The sequence below is a fragment of the Gobius niger genome (assembly GCF_951799975.1).
Source record: "Gobius niger genome assembly, chromosome: 3".
Taxonomy (NCBI): Eukaryota; Metazoa; Chordata; class Actinopteri; order Gobiiformes; family Gobiidae; genus Gobius; species Gobius niger.
This window is the reverse complement of record NC_136854.1, coordinates 44,041,992-44,055,744: the sequence shown is the minus strand read 5'-3', so window position 1 is coordinate 44,055,744 and position 13,753 is coordinate 44,041,992. Positions and strand designations below refer to the sequence as shown.

General features: G+C 38.6%; 1 protein-coding gene across 1 annotated transcript in view; it reads right to left on the bottom strand.

Moving 5' to 3' along the window:
- The window catches only part of capn9 (calpain 9), a gene marked incomplete at its 5' end in the record, with an annotated part of 44,667 nt that extends 31,237 nt beyond the window's left edge, over nucleotides 1-13,430 (bottom strand). The window contains 2 exons of the mRNA XM_079553759.1: nucleotides 5,604-5,673; nucleotides 13,224-13,430. Coding sequence (XP_079409885.1) covers nucleotides 5,604-5,673; nucleotides 13,224-13,430 — 277 coding nt within the window. The remainder of the gene's footprint in view (nucleotides 1-5,603; nucleotides 5,674-13,223) is intronic.
- Between the last annotated feature and the right edge of the window lie 323 nt (nucleotides 13,431-13,753).

The following is a 13,753-nucleotide window of genomic DNA, read 5'->3' as shown; positions in this document are numbered from 1 at the left end:
TTGTCATTTTTTGTAATTTTTTTTTCCATTTTTTTTTTTTTGTCACTTTTTTGTCATTTTTTTAATCAAATTTTTGTCCTTTTTTTTGTCATTTTTTGTCATTTTTTGTCATTTTTTTGTCAATTTTTTTTCTTTTTTTGTCACATTTTTGTCATTTTTTAATCAAATTTTCGTCCTTTTTTGTCACATTTTTGTCATTTTTGTCAATTTTTTTTGTCATTTTTTGTCAATTTATTTTTTCATTTTTTTGTCATTTTTTTGTCATTTTTTTGTCATTTTTTTAATAAAAGTTTTTTTTTTCTTTTTTTTTTCTTTTTTTTGTCACATTTTTGTCCTTTTTTAAAGCAATTTTTTGTCCTTTTTTTGTCACATTTTTGTCAATTTTTGTCATTTTTTAATCAAATTTTCGTCATTTTTTGTCACATTTTTGTAATTTTTTAAATCACATTTTTGTCCTTTATTTAATCAATTTTTTGTCCTTTTTTGTCACTTTTTTGTCACTTTTTGTCATTTTTTTCAATTTTTTTGTCATTTTTTGTCAATTTTTTGTTCATTTTTTTGTCATTTTTTTGTCACATTTTTGTCATTTTTTTGTCATTTTTTGTCATTTTTTTGTCAATTTTTTTTTCTTTTTTTTTTCTTTTTTTGTCACATTTTTGTCCTTTTTTGTCACATTTTTTGTCTTTTTTTTTGACATTTTTTGTCAATTTTTGTCATTTTTTTTCAATTTTTTTGTCATTTTTTTGTCATTTTTTTGTCACATTTTTGTCATTTTTTTGTCCTTTTTTGTCAATTTTTGTCATTTTTTTTCAATTTTTTTGTCATTTTTTTGTCATTTTTTTGTCACATTTTTGTCATTTTTTTGTCTTTTTTTGTCACATTTTTGTCATTTTTTGTCACTTTTTGTCAATTTTTTTGTCACTTTTTTGTCACTTTTTTGTCATTTTTTTCATTATTTTTTTCATTTTTTGTCAAATTTTTTTTCATTTTTTTTTCATTTTTTTCTATTTTTTTTTTCATTTTTTTAATAACATTTTTGTAATTTTTTAGTAATTTTTTTTTTCTTTTTTTTTCTTTTTTTTTCTTTTTTTTGTCATTTTTTGTCAATTTTTTTTTCATTTTATTTTTATTTTTTTGTCACATTTTTGTCATTTTTTTTCGTCATTTTTTCGTCAATTTTTTATCACATTTTTGTCACATTATGTCACATTTTTGTCATTTTTTTAATCAATTCTTTGTCATTTTTTTGTCACAATTTTGTCATTTTTTCGTCCATTTTTTGTCAATTTCTTGTGACATTTTTGTGACATTTTTGCCACTTTTTAATCAATTTTTGTCACATTTCCATCATTGTTTTCGTCTCAGTTTTGTTGCTTTTTCCCAGAAGCTTTTGGATTGGGGTAAAGCCAAACTGGAGAAAATGTGCTCGGTTCAGGCGGGAGTTAAGGGGTTAATAAAAAGAGGCAAGTCAAGTCATGTTTTGTGCATAAACCTTCCCATGACCGTGTTTTAGAGAATCATCAGACAATCAGGAAACTCTCACATGACGACAGACAAAACAGAGCTCACAGTTATGATATTATTATTTCAAACCAAAAGAAAAGAAAGCAAACATATTGATTGTGTAGGATTTGACTCTGTATCGTGTTTTATTGCACAAAAGTAATGTGAATTTGAAACATGTGTCTTTGAGTGTCCAGAAAAGCGCGATATAAACTGATGCATTATTATTATTATTATATAATGAACCTGCCCAAGGACGACAGGTGTAAATTAGCATCTGTGCGAGGACATGGGCCGGGAACCATGTGAAGTGAGATATGTGAGCAGATGGAGAACATTTTTGTTGATGCTGAGTTTATTTTTAGAAACGTGAGATGTAATGTTGGAGAAATTTAAAAAGTTTACTTTGAAAAGTATAAACTTAAATGGTTAAATGACGTCTTGTTTAAGCCAAAGTTGAGAACTTATATTTTGATTAAAGATAATGTTGGTCCTGAGCCCGATGTGACCCTGAGCCTGTCCAGAGGTCAGAGGTCAGAGGTCAGAGGTCAGTCTGTGCTCCCTGAGGTCAGAGGTCAGTCTGTGCTCAGCTGAGGTCAGAGGTCAGAGGTCAGTCTGGTCTCAGCTGAGGTCAGAGGTCAGAGGTCAGAGGTCAGTCTGTGCTCCCTGAGGTCAGAGGTCAGAGGTCAGTCTGTGCTCCCTGAGGTCAGAGGTCAGTCTGTGCTCAGCTGAGGTCAGAGGTCAGAGGTCAGTCTGTGCTCAGCTGAGGTTAGAGGTCAGAGGTCAGTCTGGTCTCAGCTGAGGTCCGGGACTCTGGCTCTGGAGACGGGACGATTCCACTCGGTCCCAGAGGAGGAGCCGACATGTTGTTTGTGTCAGTTCAATGATATTGAAAATGAATCACATTGTGTGTTTTATTGTCCTTTGTATCATGAACCGAGAAGCAGTTCTTCTGTAAACGTCTGATGTTACGTTTGTTTGAAACGTCCGAGGAGGAAAGGCTTAAGTTCTTGTTCAAGTATAAGAGGACACTCTTTGTTTAATGCTTTTCTGCCTGCATTTTTCTGTCTTGTAAACCCACGCGGGCGGGGCACCTTTAGGAGCAAGACACCAAAGAAGAAACAAACTAAACTAAACTAAACTAAACTAAACTAAACTAAACTAAACTAAACTAAACTAAACTAAACTAAACTAAACTAATCTATCACCTGACGTCAAGCATCTTTCCTGACTTTGTCTTAGAATTTTTTTTTCTTCATCCTCCTCCTGTTCTTCTTCTCATGGAATGTATTATTGTTTGTTTTGTTGTTGTTGTTGTTGTTGGATTGTTGTTTTATCTCAAGTTGCATTACCATGAAAAAATAATGAATTAAATTACATAAAAAAGCCTTTCTGTGAGGAGTTTGCATGTTCTCCCCGTGTCTGTGTAGGTTAGTGCTAAAAACATGTGCAATAGGTGAATCCTCCAGTCAGGGGAGCCGGGTCCTCTGCTCCCACAGGTCGCCCACAGCAGTGAGGTCAAATGCAGAGAACTCATTTCTCTACAGAGATGAAGAACGTTTAACTAAACTTAACTTATAAATGCATAACATAACACTGTGAGAGGAGAAACATGTAAACTCCACACAGACCCGTCCAACACTTCTGCTCTGTATCTGGTCTTCAGTGTCGTCTTGTTGAGCTTAACAATAAGTAATGACGGTGGCTCAGAGTTCAGCCCGGGCTCTGTGGGTCAGTGTGTCAGGGCAGAGTCAGGGCTTAAAGAACCGGAGGAAACGCCTTTGTGCAAAACTAACACCATCTCAGCCTGAAAACATGATCCTCTGTCAGTCCCAGCTCAGTCACTGAAGAACAGAACCAGACGAGACCATCTCAGCCTGAAAACATGATCCTCTGTCAGTCCCAGCTCAGTCACTGCTGAAGAACAGAACCAGACCAGACCATCTCAGTCTGAAAACATGATCCTCTGTCAGTCCCAGCTCAGTCACTGACGAACAGAACCAGACGAGACCATCTCAGCCTGAAAACATGATCCTCTGTCAGTCCCAGCTCAGCCACTGACGAACAGAACCAGACGAGACCATCTCAGCCTGAAAACATGATCCTCTGTCAGTCCCAGCTCAGCCACTGACGAACAGAACCAGACGAGACCATCTCAGCCTGAAAACATGATCCTCTGTCAGTCCCAGCTCAGCCACTGACGAACAGAACCAGACGAGACCATCTCAGCCTGAAAACATGATCCTCTGTCAGTCCCAGCTCAGCCACTGACGAACAGAACCAGACGAGACCATCTCAGCCTGAAAACATGATCCTCTGACAGTCCCAGCTCAGCCACTGACGAACAGAACCAGACGAGACCATCTCAGCCTGAAAACATGATCCTCTGTCAGTCCCAGCTCAGTCACTGCTGACGAACAGAACCAGACGAGACCATCTCAGCCTGAAAACATGATCCTCTGTCAGTCCCAGCTCAGCCACTGAAGAACAGAACCAGACGAGACCATCTCAGCCTGAAAACATGATCCTCTGTCAGTCCCAGCTCAGCCACTGACGAACAGAACCAGACGAGACCATCTCAGCCTGAAAACATGATCCTCTGACAGTCCCAGCTCAGCCACTGAAGAACAGAACCAGACGAGACCATCTCAGCCTGAAAACATGATCCTCTGTCAGTCCCAGCTCAGCCACTGACGAACAGAACCAGACGAGACCATCTCAGCCTGAAAACATGATCCTCTCTGTCAGTCCCAGCTCAGTCACTGAAGAACAGAACCAGACGAGACCATCTCAGCCTGAAAACATGATCCTCTGTCAGTCCCAGCTCAGCCACTGACGAACAGAACCAGACGAGACCATCTCAGCCTGAAAACATGATCCTCTGTCAGTCCCAGCTCAGCCACTGACAAACAGAACCAGACGAGACCATCTCAGCCTGAAAACATGATCCTCTGTCAGTCCCAGCTCAGCCACTGACGAACAGAACCAGACGAGACCATCTCAGCCTGAAAACATGATCCTCTGTCAGTCCCAGCTCAGCCACTGACGACGAACAGAACCAGACGAGACCATCTCAGCCTGAAAACATGATCCTCTGTCAGTCCCAGCTCAGCCACTGACGAACAGAACCAGACGAGACCATCTCAGCCTGAAAACATGATCCTCTGTCAGTCCCAGCTCAGCCACTGACGAACAGAACCAGACGAGACCATCTCAGCCTGAAAACATGATCCTCTGTCAGTCCCAGCTCAGCCACTGACGAACAGAACCAGACGAGACCATCTCAGCCTGAAAACATGATCCTCTGTCAGTCCCAGCTCAGTCCACTGAAGAACAGAACCAGACGAGACCATCTCAGCCTGAAAACATGATCCTCTGTCAGTCCCAGCTCAGCCACTGACGAACAGAACCAGACGAGACCATCTCAGCCTGAAAACATGATCCTCTGTCAGTCCCAGCTCAGTCCACTGAAGAACAGAACCAGACGAGACCATCTCAGCCTGAAAACATGATCCTCTGTCAGTCCCAGCTCAGCCACTGACGAACAGAACCAGACGAGACCATCTCAGCCTGAAAACATGATCCTCTGTCAGTCCCAGCTCAGTCCACTGAAGAACAGAACCAGACGAGACCATCTCAGCCTGAAAACATGATCCTCTGTCAGTCCCAGCTCAGCCACTGACGAACAGAACCAGACGAGACCATCTCAGCCTGAAAACATGATCCTCTGTCAGTCCCAGCTCAGCCACTGCTGACGAACAGAACCAGACGAGACCATCTCAGTCTGAAAACATGATCCTCTGTCAGTCCCAGCTCAGCCACTGAAGAACAGAACCAGACGAGACCATCTCAGCCTGAAAACATGATCCTCTGTCAGTCCCAGCTCAGCCACTGACGAACAGAACCAGACGAGACCATCTCAGCCTGAAAACATGATCCTCTGTCAGTCCCAGCTCAGCCACTGCTGACGAACAGAACCAGACGAGACCATCTCAGCCTGAAAACATGATCCTCTCTGTCAGTCCCAGCTCAGCCACTGACGAACAGAACCAGACCAGACCAGACCCAGGAGCTGCTCGGTCATGTACTCGGTCACGTACCCAGCTGTCCTTGGCAGATGTCGGTGCGGTTTGCATCTCCTACGATGAACTCCGGGTTGGAACACAGCTCCTGCCAAAACACACAGGATCAGGAACATTTACGGAGTTGTATTGAAGTATTTTGTGGAGCGCAGTTTAAGTTATTACACTTATTATTATTCTTTATTTATACAGGTGGTCTCTTGAGACTCAATTTGTCTCATTTGCAAGAGAGACCTGTTAAAACACACAAGGTAAATAGAATAGAATAGAATAGAAAAACTTTATTGTCCACCATGCACAATGATGGCAGAAATGTGTCTTTGGCTCGCTCATACATTCCACTCATACATTCCAATACATTTAAAATCAGTTCATTATAAAATCGGTTCACTGCAGACACAGCAGCAGCAGGTTCACTACATTACGAAAAGGAACAGACTGACTCAACGACATTAGTACTTACAACTAGGGCTGTGCAATTAATCGAAATTCGATTACGATTTCGATTACAACAGTAAACGATTACAAAATTAGCATAATCGCAAAAAATCGATTATAATTTTTAATTTTGGGATTTTTGTCTTTTTTTGCTGGATTTTTGTCACTTTTTTGATGGATTTTTGTCACTTTTTTGATGGATTTTTGTCACTTTTGATGGATTTTTGTCACTTTTTTGCTGGATTTTTGTCACTTTTTTGCTGGATTTTTGTCTTTTTTTGATGGATTTTTGTCACTTTTGATGGATTTTTGTCACTTTTTTGATGGATTTTTGTCACTTTTTTGCTGGATTTTTGTCTTTTTTTGATGGATTTTTGTCACTTTTTTGATGGATTTTTGTCACTTTTTTGCTGGATTTTTGTCACTTTTGATGGATTTTTGTCACTTTTTTGATGGATTTTTGTCTTTTTTTGCTGGATTTATGTCACTTTTGATGGATTTTTGTCACTTTTTTGCTGGATTTTTGTCTTTTTTTGCTGGATTTTTCTCACTTTTGATGGATTTTTGTCACTTTTTTGCTGGATTTTTGTCTTTTTTTGCTGGATTTTTGTCACTTTTGATGGATTTTTGTCACTTTTTTGATGGATTTTTGTCACTTTTTTGCTGGATTTTTGTCACTTTTTTGCTGGATTTTTGTCTTTTTTTGATGGATTTTTGTCACTTTTGATGGATTTTTGTCACTTTTTTGATGGATTTTTGTCTTTTTTTGATGGATTTTTGTCACTTTTTTGATGGATTTTTGTCACTTTTTTGATGGATTTTTGTCACTTTTTTGATGGATTTTTGTCACTTTTGATGGATTTTTGTCACTTTTTTGATGGATTTTTGTCACTTTTGATGGATTTTTGTCACTTTTTTGCTGGATTTTTGTCACTTTTTTGCTGGATTTTTGTCTTTTTTTGATGGATTTTTGTCACTTTTGATGGATTTTTGTCACTTTTTTGATGGATTTTTGTCTTTTTTTGCTGGATTTTTCTCACTTTTGATGGATTTTTGTCACTTTTTTGCTGGATTTTTGTCTTTTTTTGCTGGATTTTTGTCACTTTTTTGCTGGATTTTTGTCACTTTTTTGCTGGATTTTTGTCACTTTTTTGCTGGATTTTTGTCTTTTTTTGATGGATTTTTGTCACTTTTGATGGATTTTTGTCACTTTTTTGCTGGATTTTTGTCACTTTTTTGATGGATTTTTGTCACTTTTGATGGATTTTTGTCACTTTTTTGATGGATTTTTGTCACTTTTGATGGATTTTTGTCACTTTTTTGATGGATTTTTGTCACTTTTTTGATGGATTTTTGTCACTTTTTTGCTGGATTTTTGTCTTTTTTTGATGGATTTTTGTCACTTTTGATGGATTTTTGTCACTTTTTTGATGGATTTTTGTCACTTTTTTGATGGATTTTTGTCTTTTTTTGCTGGATTTTTGTCACTTTTTTGATGGATTTTTGTCACTTTTTTGATGGATTTTTGTCACTTTTTTGCTGGATTTTTGTCACTTTTTTGATGGATTTTTGTCACTTTTTTGATGGATTTTTGTCACTTTTTTGCTGGATTTTTGTCTTTTTTTGCTGGATTTTTGTCACTTTTGATGGATTTTTGTCACTTTTTTGATGGATTTTTGTCACTTTTTTGCTGGATTTTTGTCACTTTTTTTGCTGGATTTTTGTCACTTTTGATGGATTTTTGTCACTTTTTTGATGGATTTTTGTCACTTTTGCTGGATTTTTGTCTTTTTTTGATGGATTTTTGTCACTTTTTTGCTGGATTTTTGTCACTTTTTTTGCTGGATTTTTGTCACTTTTGCTGGATTTTTGTCTTTTTTTGATGGATTTTTGTCACTTTTTTGATGGATTTTTGTCACTTTTTTGATGGATTTTTGTCACTTTTTTGATGGATTTTTGTCACTTTTTTGCTGGATTTTTGTCACTTTTTTGATGGATTTTTGTCACTTTTTTGCTGGATTTTTGTCACTTTTTTGATGGATTTTTGTCACTTTTTTGATGGATTTTTTTAAAGGCCACAAATAATCGTTTGAATAATCGTGATTTCAATTATGACAAAAATAATCGTGATTATTATTTTTTCAATAATCGAGCAGCCCTACTTACAACTTATTTAGCTCCTTGATGGCAAAGGGAACAAAGGAATTCCTGTACACATTTTTCTTGGCACAAGGAAGTCTGTATCTCTGCCCTGATGGAAGGAGCTCAAAGTGACGGGACAGCGGATCGTCATCTGTGATCTTAATACAGACACGACTGCTTTACTGTAACGCTGAGATAAACTGGTTTGTTCTTGGCCTGTTATTTTACTGCCCTGTTTAACAACTCTGCCAAGTTTAGCTTTGTTTTTGACAGTTAAATGACCGAACCAAGAGTTAAACATCAGTACGCTCTCAATTAAACACTGATAAACCCTTGATAAGATGTGGTCACTGACTTCAAAACCTCTCAGCTGACGCAGCAGGAAAAGCCTTTGCTGAGCTTTCTCGTAAACACAGTCAACATGTTCGTTAAATGTGAAAGAATAACAGTCAACAATAAGACAACAGTGGAACCATTAGACTCTAACACAACACTAAGAACATGTGTAAACTTAGAAACAAGAGCAGACACATGGAGGAAACTCCTTTACAAGGGATTTAAACTGATGGAAGGTCATGAGATGATCCACACAAAAGGTTTTCTGAGCCTCATTCCAGACATTCGGTGCGAAGAAGCAAAAGTCTAAGAAGAGCTTTATAAATAAACAGCAGACAGTGATGCCGTCCCACTTCAGCATAAAGATCACAGTGGTGGGTCCTATAACCGTCTCCAGTGATGAGTCTAATGGCTGAATGGAAAACTGCATTCAGAGGCTTCAGCACAGATGCAGTGGAATGATATATATATGACATCACCGTAATCTAAAACAGAAAGTAACGTAGCCTCGATTAACAGTTGTCTCTTGTTTGGAGGGAAACAGTTTTTGTTTCTGTAGAAAAAAGACAGCTTTGCTTTAAGTTTGTTCGTTAACTCCTGGACATGTTTACTCTAGCTCTACATTAAAGCTCTACATGCTACACTAAAGCTCTACATTAAAGCTCTACATTAAAGCTCTACAGTAAAGCTCTACATTAAAGCTCTACACTAAAGCTCTACATGCTACACTAAAGCTCTACACTAAAGCTCTACATGCTACACTAAAGCTCTACATGCTACACTAATGCTCTACATGCTACACTAAAGCTCTACATGCTACACTAATGCTCTCTACACTTAAGTTTATTCGTTAGCTCCTGGACATGTTTACTAAATGAAAGCCTCTCATCGATCCAGACGCCGAGATATTTATAATATGGCTCTTTCTCAATAACAGAACCGTCTGAAGCAGAGACTGACTCGTTCTGCGACTGAACCCACTGTTTTCTAGAGAACAACGTGCGTTCAGTTTTCGAGGAGTTCATCAACATTTTCAAGTCAGTAAAATTGTGTTGAACCAAACTGAAGTCACGTTGTATATTTTGAAGTGCTTGTGCAGCAGAGGGCGACGTAGAGCACAGTCAAATGGAGCTTTGTTTATAACACCAGACGACCCATATAAACGTCTGTCTCGACTGAATGATGTTTGAAATATAACCATGTGCCTTTAAAAGAACTCATATTTGAGCAGCTTCCTGGTTGTAGCTACGCAGCGGAGGAGTGATCTGCTGTTACCGGATCTACAGTCGTTTGTTCGTTACTACACGTGGAATTCACAAAGGAGCTTCAACAAATCAGATCTGGCAACGTTTGGAGGACGAGCCCATGATTTAGAAGAGGTTTTTAATGCAGGCTACGAGTTACCATAGACATGCACTAGCCTAGCACTAGCCTAGCACCACTAAACCCTTCAAATATAAGAACTGCATGAATTAAAAAAACAAAAAAACACTCTGGATAACTAGGAAACTCTAGGAAACCTTTAACTCCATCTGCAGAGGGATAGGGCTGTACTTTAACAATACTTGCTTCTCGATACTGACACTAAAATATTTGTTATCTAGAACCAGAAAACAGGACAACAATGTGTGGAAGATCTGCATATTTACAATAACAGGCTCATCTGTCGAGAAATGGGTGAAAAATGTGGAAAATAAGGGGGAAAAAACTATAGGATGGGGAAAAGGGGGCAAAAATAAGAAAAATAATCAAACAAAACTGAGGGAAATGGAAAAAATGCCCGTTAGCATGCTAGCTTCTTCTTCGTGATTCCATTAGTGTGTATTGGTGCCTCCGGTCCACTTGTATTACTTGTATTGACTGTTTAGCCTTTTGTCTCAGATTAGTTTAGACGAACGTGCTGCGTAACCTAAACAGGTCCAGTAATTACGAAGGTATGAGGCGTAGAGCGTTGACTGTAGTATCCGACCTGGCTTCCGTTGTAACGTTGCACAATCGTCCCTGTAATGAATGACTGCACATGAAGTACTGCGAGTGTTTGAGAGTATCAGAGGCGTGGGCACATTCTTGTCATTTCAGACTCGCTCCACGCCACAGTCAGGCAGCTCCGGCATTTACCCGACGCTCACGCCCAAACCCGTGACTCAGCTCTGGTCTACGAGGAAGAGGAGGTTTAACTACGAGGTCACTCTATGAGGAGAAGGTTTCACTACGAGGTCACTCTACCACGACTACAGCGAGAGAAGAGGTTTAAAATAATGTTAAACCTCTTCACTCCCACCTGAACGGATCCCATTTTCTTGGGAAAAAACACCAAAACAGCCACAAAAAAATGAGAAGAAAACAAGGATGTAAACGCAACAAAAAAGTGACAAAAATTCAACAAAAAATTGACAAAAATTCAAGAAAAAAGTGACAAAAATTCAAGAAAAAAGTGACAAAAAATCAAGAAAAAAGTGACAAAAATTCAAGAAAAATTCAACAAAAATTGACAAAAATTAGACAAAAAAGCGACAAAAATTCAACAAAAAAGTGACGAAAATTCAACAAAAAAATGACAAAAATTCAACCAAAATGTGAAAAAAATTCAACAAAAAAGTGAAAAAAATTCAACAAAAAAGTGAAAAAAATTCAACAAAAATTCAACCAAAAAAGTGACGAAAACTCAACAAAAATGTGACAAAAATTCAACAAAAAATGACTAAATTTCAACAAAAAAGTGACAAAAATGGAAAAAAGAAAGAAAGAAAAAACATACAAAAGGTGACACAACACAGCAACAACGTGAGGAAAAAGATCAGTTTTGTGGGTCTTAGCTTTCAAATGAGGTGCTACACAGACCTATAGCCGAGGAGGACAGAACGGGTGGTAAGAGGTTAATGAGTGAGTGTTTTAGGCAATATTTTCAGGTATTTTTGATAAACTTGAGTAAAACAAAGTTAACCAGGTCACTATTTAACAAACAATCATGTTTTTATTTTAATTCATGTAAAAGTTGTTCATTTGTGTCTGAAGTGCCGTCATGCAGGAGCTTAATATAGAAGCTGCAGTTACGCGCATGACCTGAGGTGGCAGTAGTGAGTGTAAAATGAATAACTTGCATCTGGCCCCTTTAATATTGAAACGTGCACAAAATGTAACAAAGTGATGTCACTGGAAAACAAAGGAGTGCAGATACGTATGTACTGTGTATAAAAGTACTGATATTTTGTCTTGGCCCCACTCAGTACTCACAATACTCAAGTAGCATTTTATGCTACTTGAGCTCAGTCATTATTTCAGAAGTGACTCCATTGTCCTGGTGTCGCTCATGGAGCTCATTCTGAGGCTTTTAAATGAACAAAACATGTGGATCATTTACTTGTAGGAGAAAGTGGAGTAAAAGTAAAAACAACAACAACAAAGCAACAAAACTGCTTCTCAAGTAAAGTACAAATCCTCAACAACTCCCCCTGAGTACAGTACTTCAGTAAAAGTACTTCATTACTGACTGCCTCTGCCTTTAAGTACAGTACTTCAGTAAAAGTACTTTGTCACTGACCACCTCTGCCTTTAAGTACAGTACTTCAGTAAAAGTACTTTGTTACTGACTGTCTCTGCCTTTAAGTACAGTACTTCAGTAAAAGTACTTTGTCACTGACCGCCTCTGCCTTTAAGTACAGTACTTCAGTAAAAGTACTTTGTTACTGACCGCCTCTGCCTTTAAGTACAGTACTTTAGTAAAAGTACTTTGTTACTGACCGCCTCTGCCTTTAAGTACAGTACTTTAGTAAAAGTACTTTGTCACTGACTGCCTCTGCCTTTAAATACAGTACTTCAGTAAAAGTACTTTGTTACTGACCGCCTCTGCCTTTAAGTACTTTTACCTTTAAGAACTTGATGCTACTTCATTCCTGCTCTGTTGACACAGTTTCTGGTTGAACTGGTTTGTGTTTTCTCTTTATCACCTGGAAATATTTACCCTCAGAGTTTCCCCGACTGCAGAGACGAGTCAGAGACGTGTGAAAAGTCACGATTCCATCAGCAATAAACCTAAATGTGTTAAAGCAGCACTAAGTAACTCTTCCCCCTAAAGGCCATAAGCGCAACTGCAGGTGTCGTAGCAAGTTACGATTTTTTAATGTATTAAATGTCTTGGAGAGTAAATCCTGCGCTGACAGGAAAGGCAAAGGGAGAGAGAGTTACTGTGCATCCAATTATACAATAGAAATATTTTTTTTCACTCAAACTTGGCTGTAAATACTGTTTAAAGTGACGTTAGCCGCAGTTAGCTTTGCCCGTTAGCCTGTTAGCTTCTTCTTCGTGATTCCATTAGTGTGTATTGCTTTCTCCGCACCGGGGGCAGGCAAGTTGCAAACATGGTTTTCTGTCCAGAGACACCAGGGGGCGATGAAAGACCCTCCAATCATCCCATAAACACTTGTATCACCCCCACAGGGACTACGGTAAATAAGTTACTTAGTACTGCTTTAATATATAATTCATTAAAATAAATAAATAATAATAATAAATCATTAATTTTTGTGTTTTGTGTTTTGTGTTTTGTGTTTTGTGTTTGGGGTTTTGTGTTTGTGTTTTGTGTTTTGTGTTTTGTGTTTGGGGTTTTGTGTTTGTGTTTTGTGTTTGTGTTTGTGTTTTGTGTTTGGCGTTTTGTGTTTGTGTTTGTGTTTGTGTTTTGTGTTTGTGTTTGTGTTTTGTGTTTGGCGTTTGGCGTGGTCGTACCTTGGGCCTCTTCCACTCGAAGTTGACCGGGACGCTCTGGCTGTAGAACAGGGTGGAATCCTGGGCCGGGAAGTCCGGGTCCTCGAACAGCGCCCCCTCCTGGAGGCACTCGGAGCGCAGCTCCTCAAAGGACCTCCCATCAGACTGAGTCACGATGGCCTGGGACGGTCTGGAGCCGGAGCCCGACAGACTGGACTGGACTGGCATCTCTGAGGACAGAAGTACTGTTACTACTACTTATACTACTACTTATACTACTACTACTACTACAGACCCCGACAGACTGGACTGGACTGGCATGGTCTGTGAGGGGAGAAGTACTGTTACTACTACTTATACTACTACTTATACTACTACTACTACAGACTGGACTGTACTGGCATGGTCTGTGAGGGGAGAAGTACTGTTACTACTACTTATACTACTACTACTACTACTACTACAGACCCCGACAGACTGGACTGTACTGGCATCTCTGAGGACAGAAGTACTGTTACTACTACTTATACTACTACTTATACTACAGACCC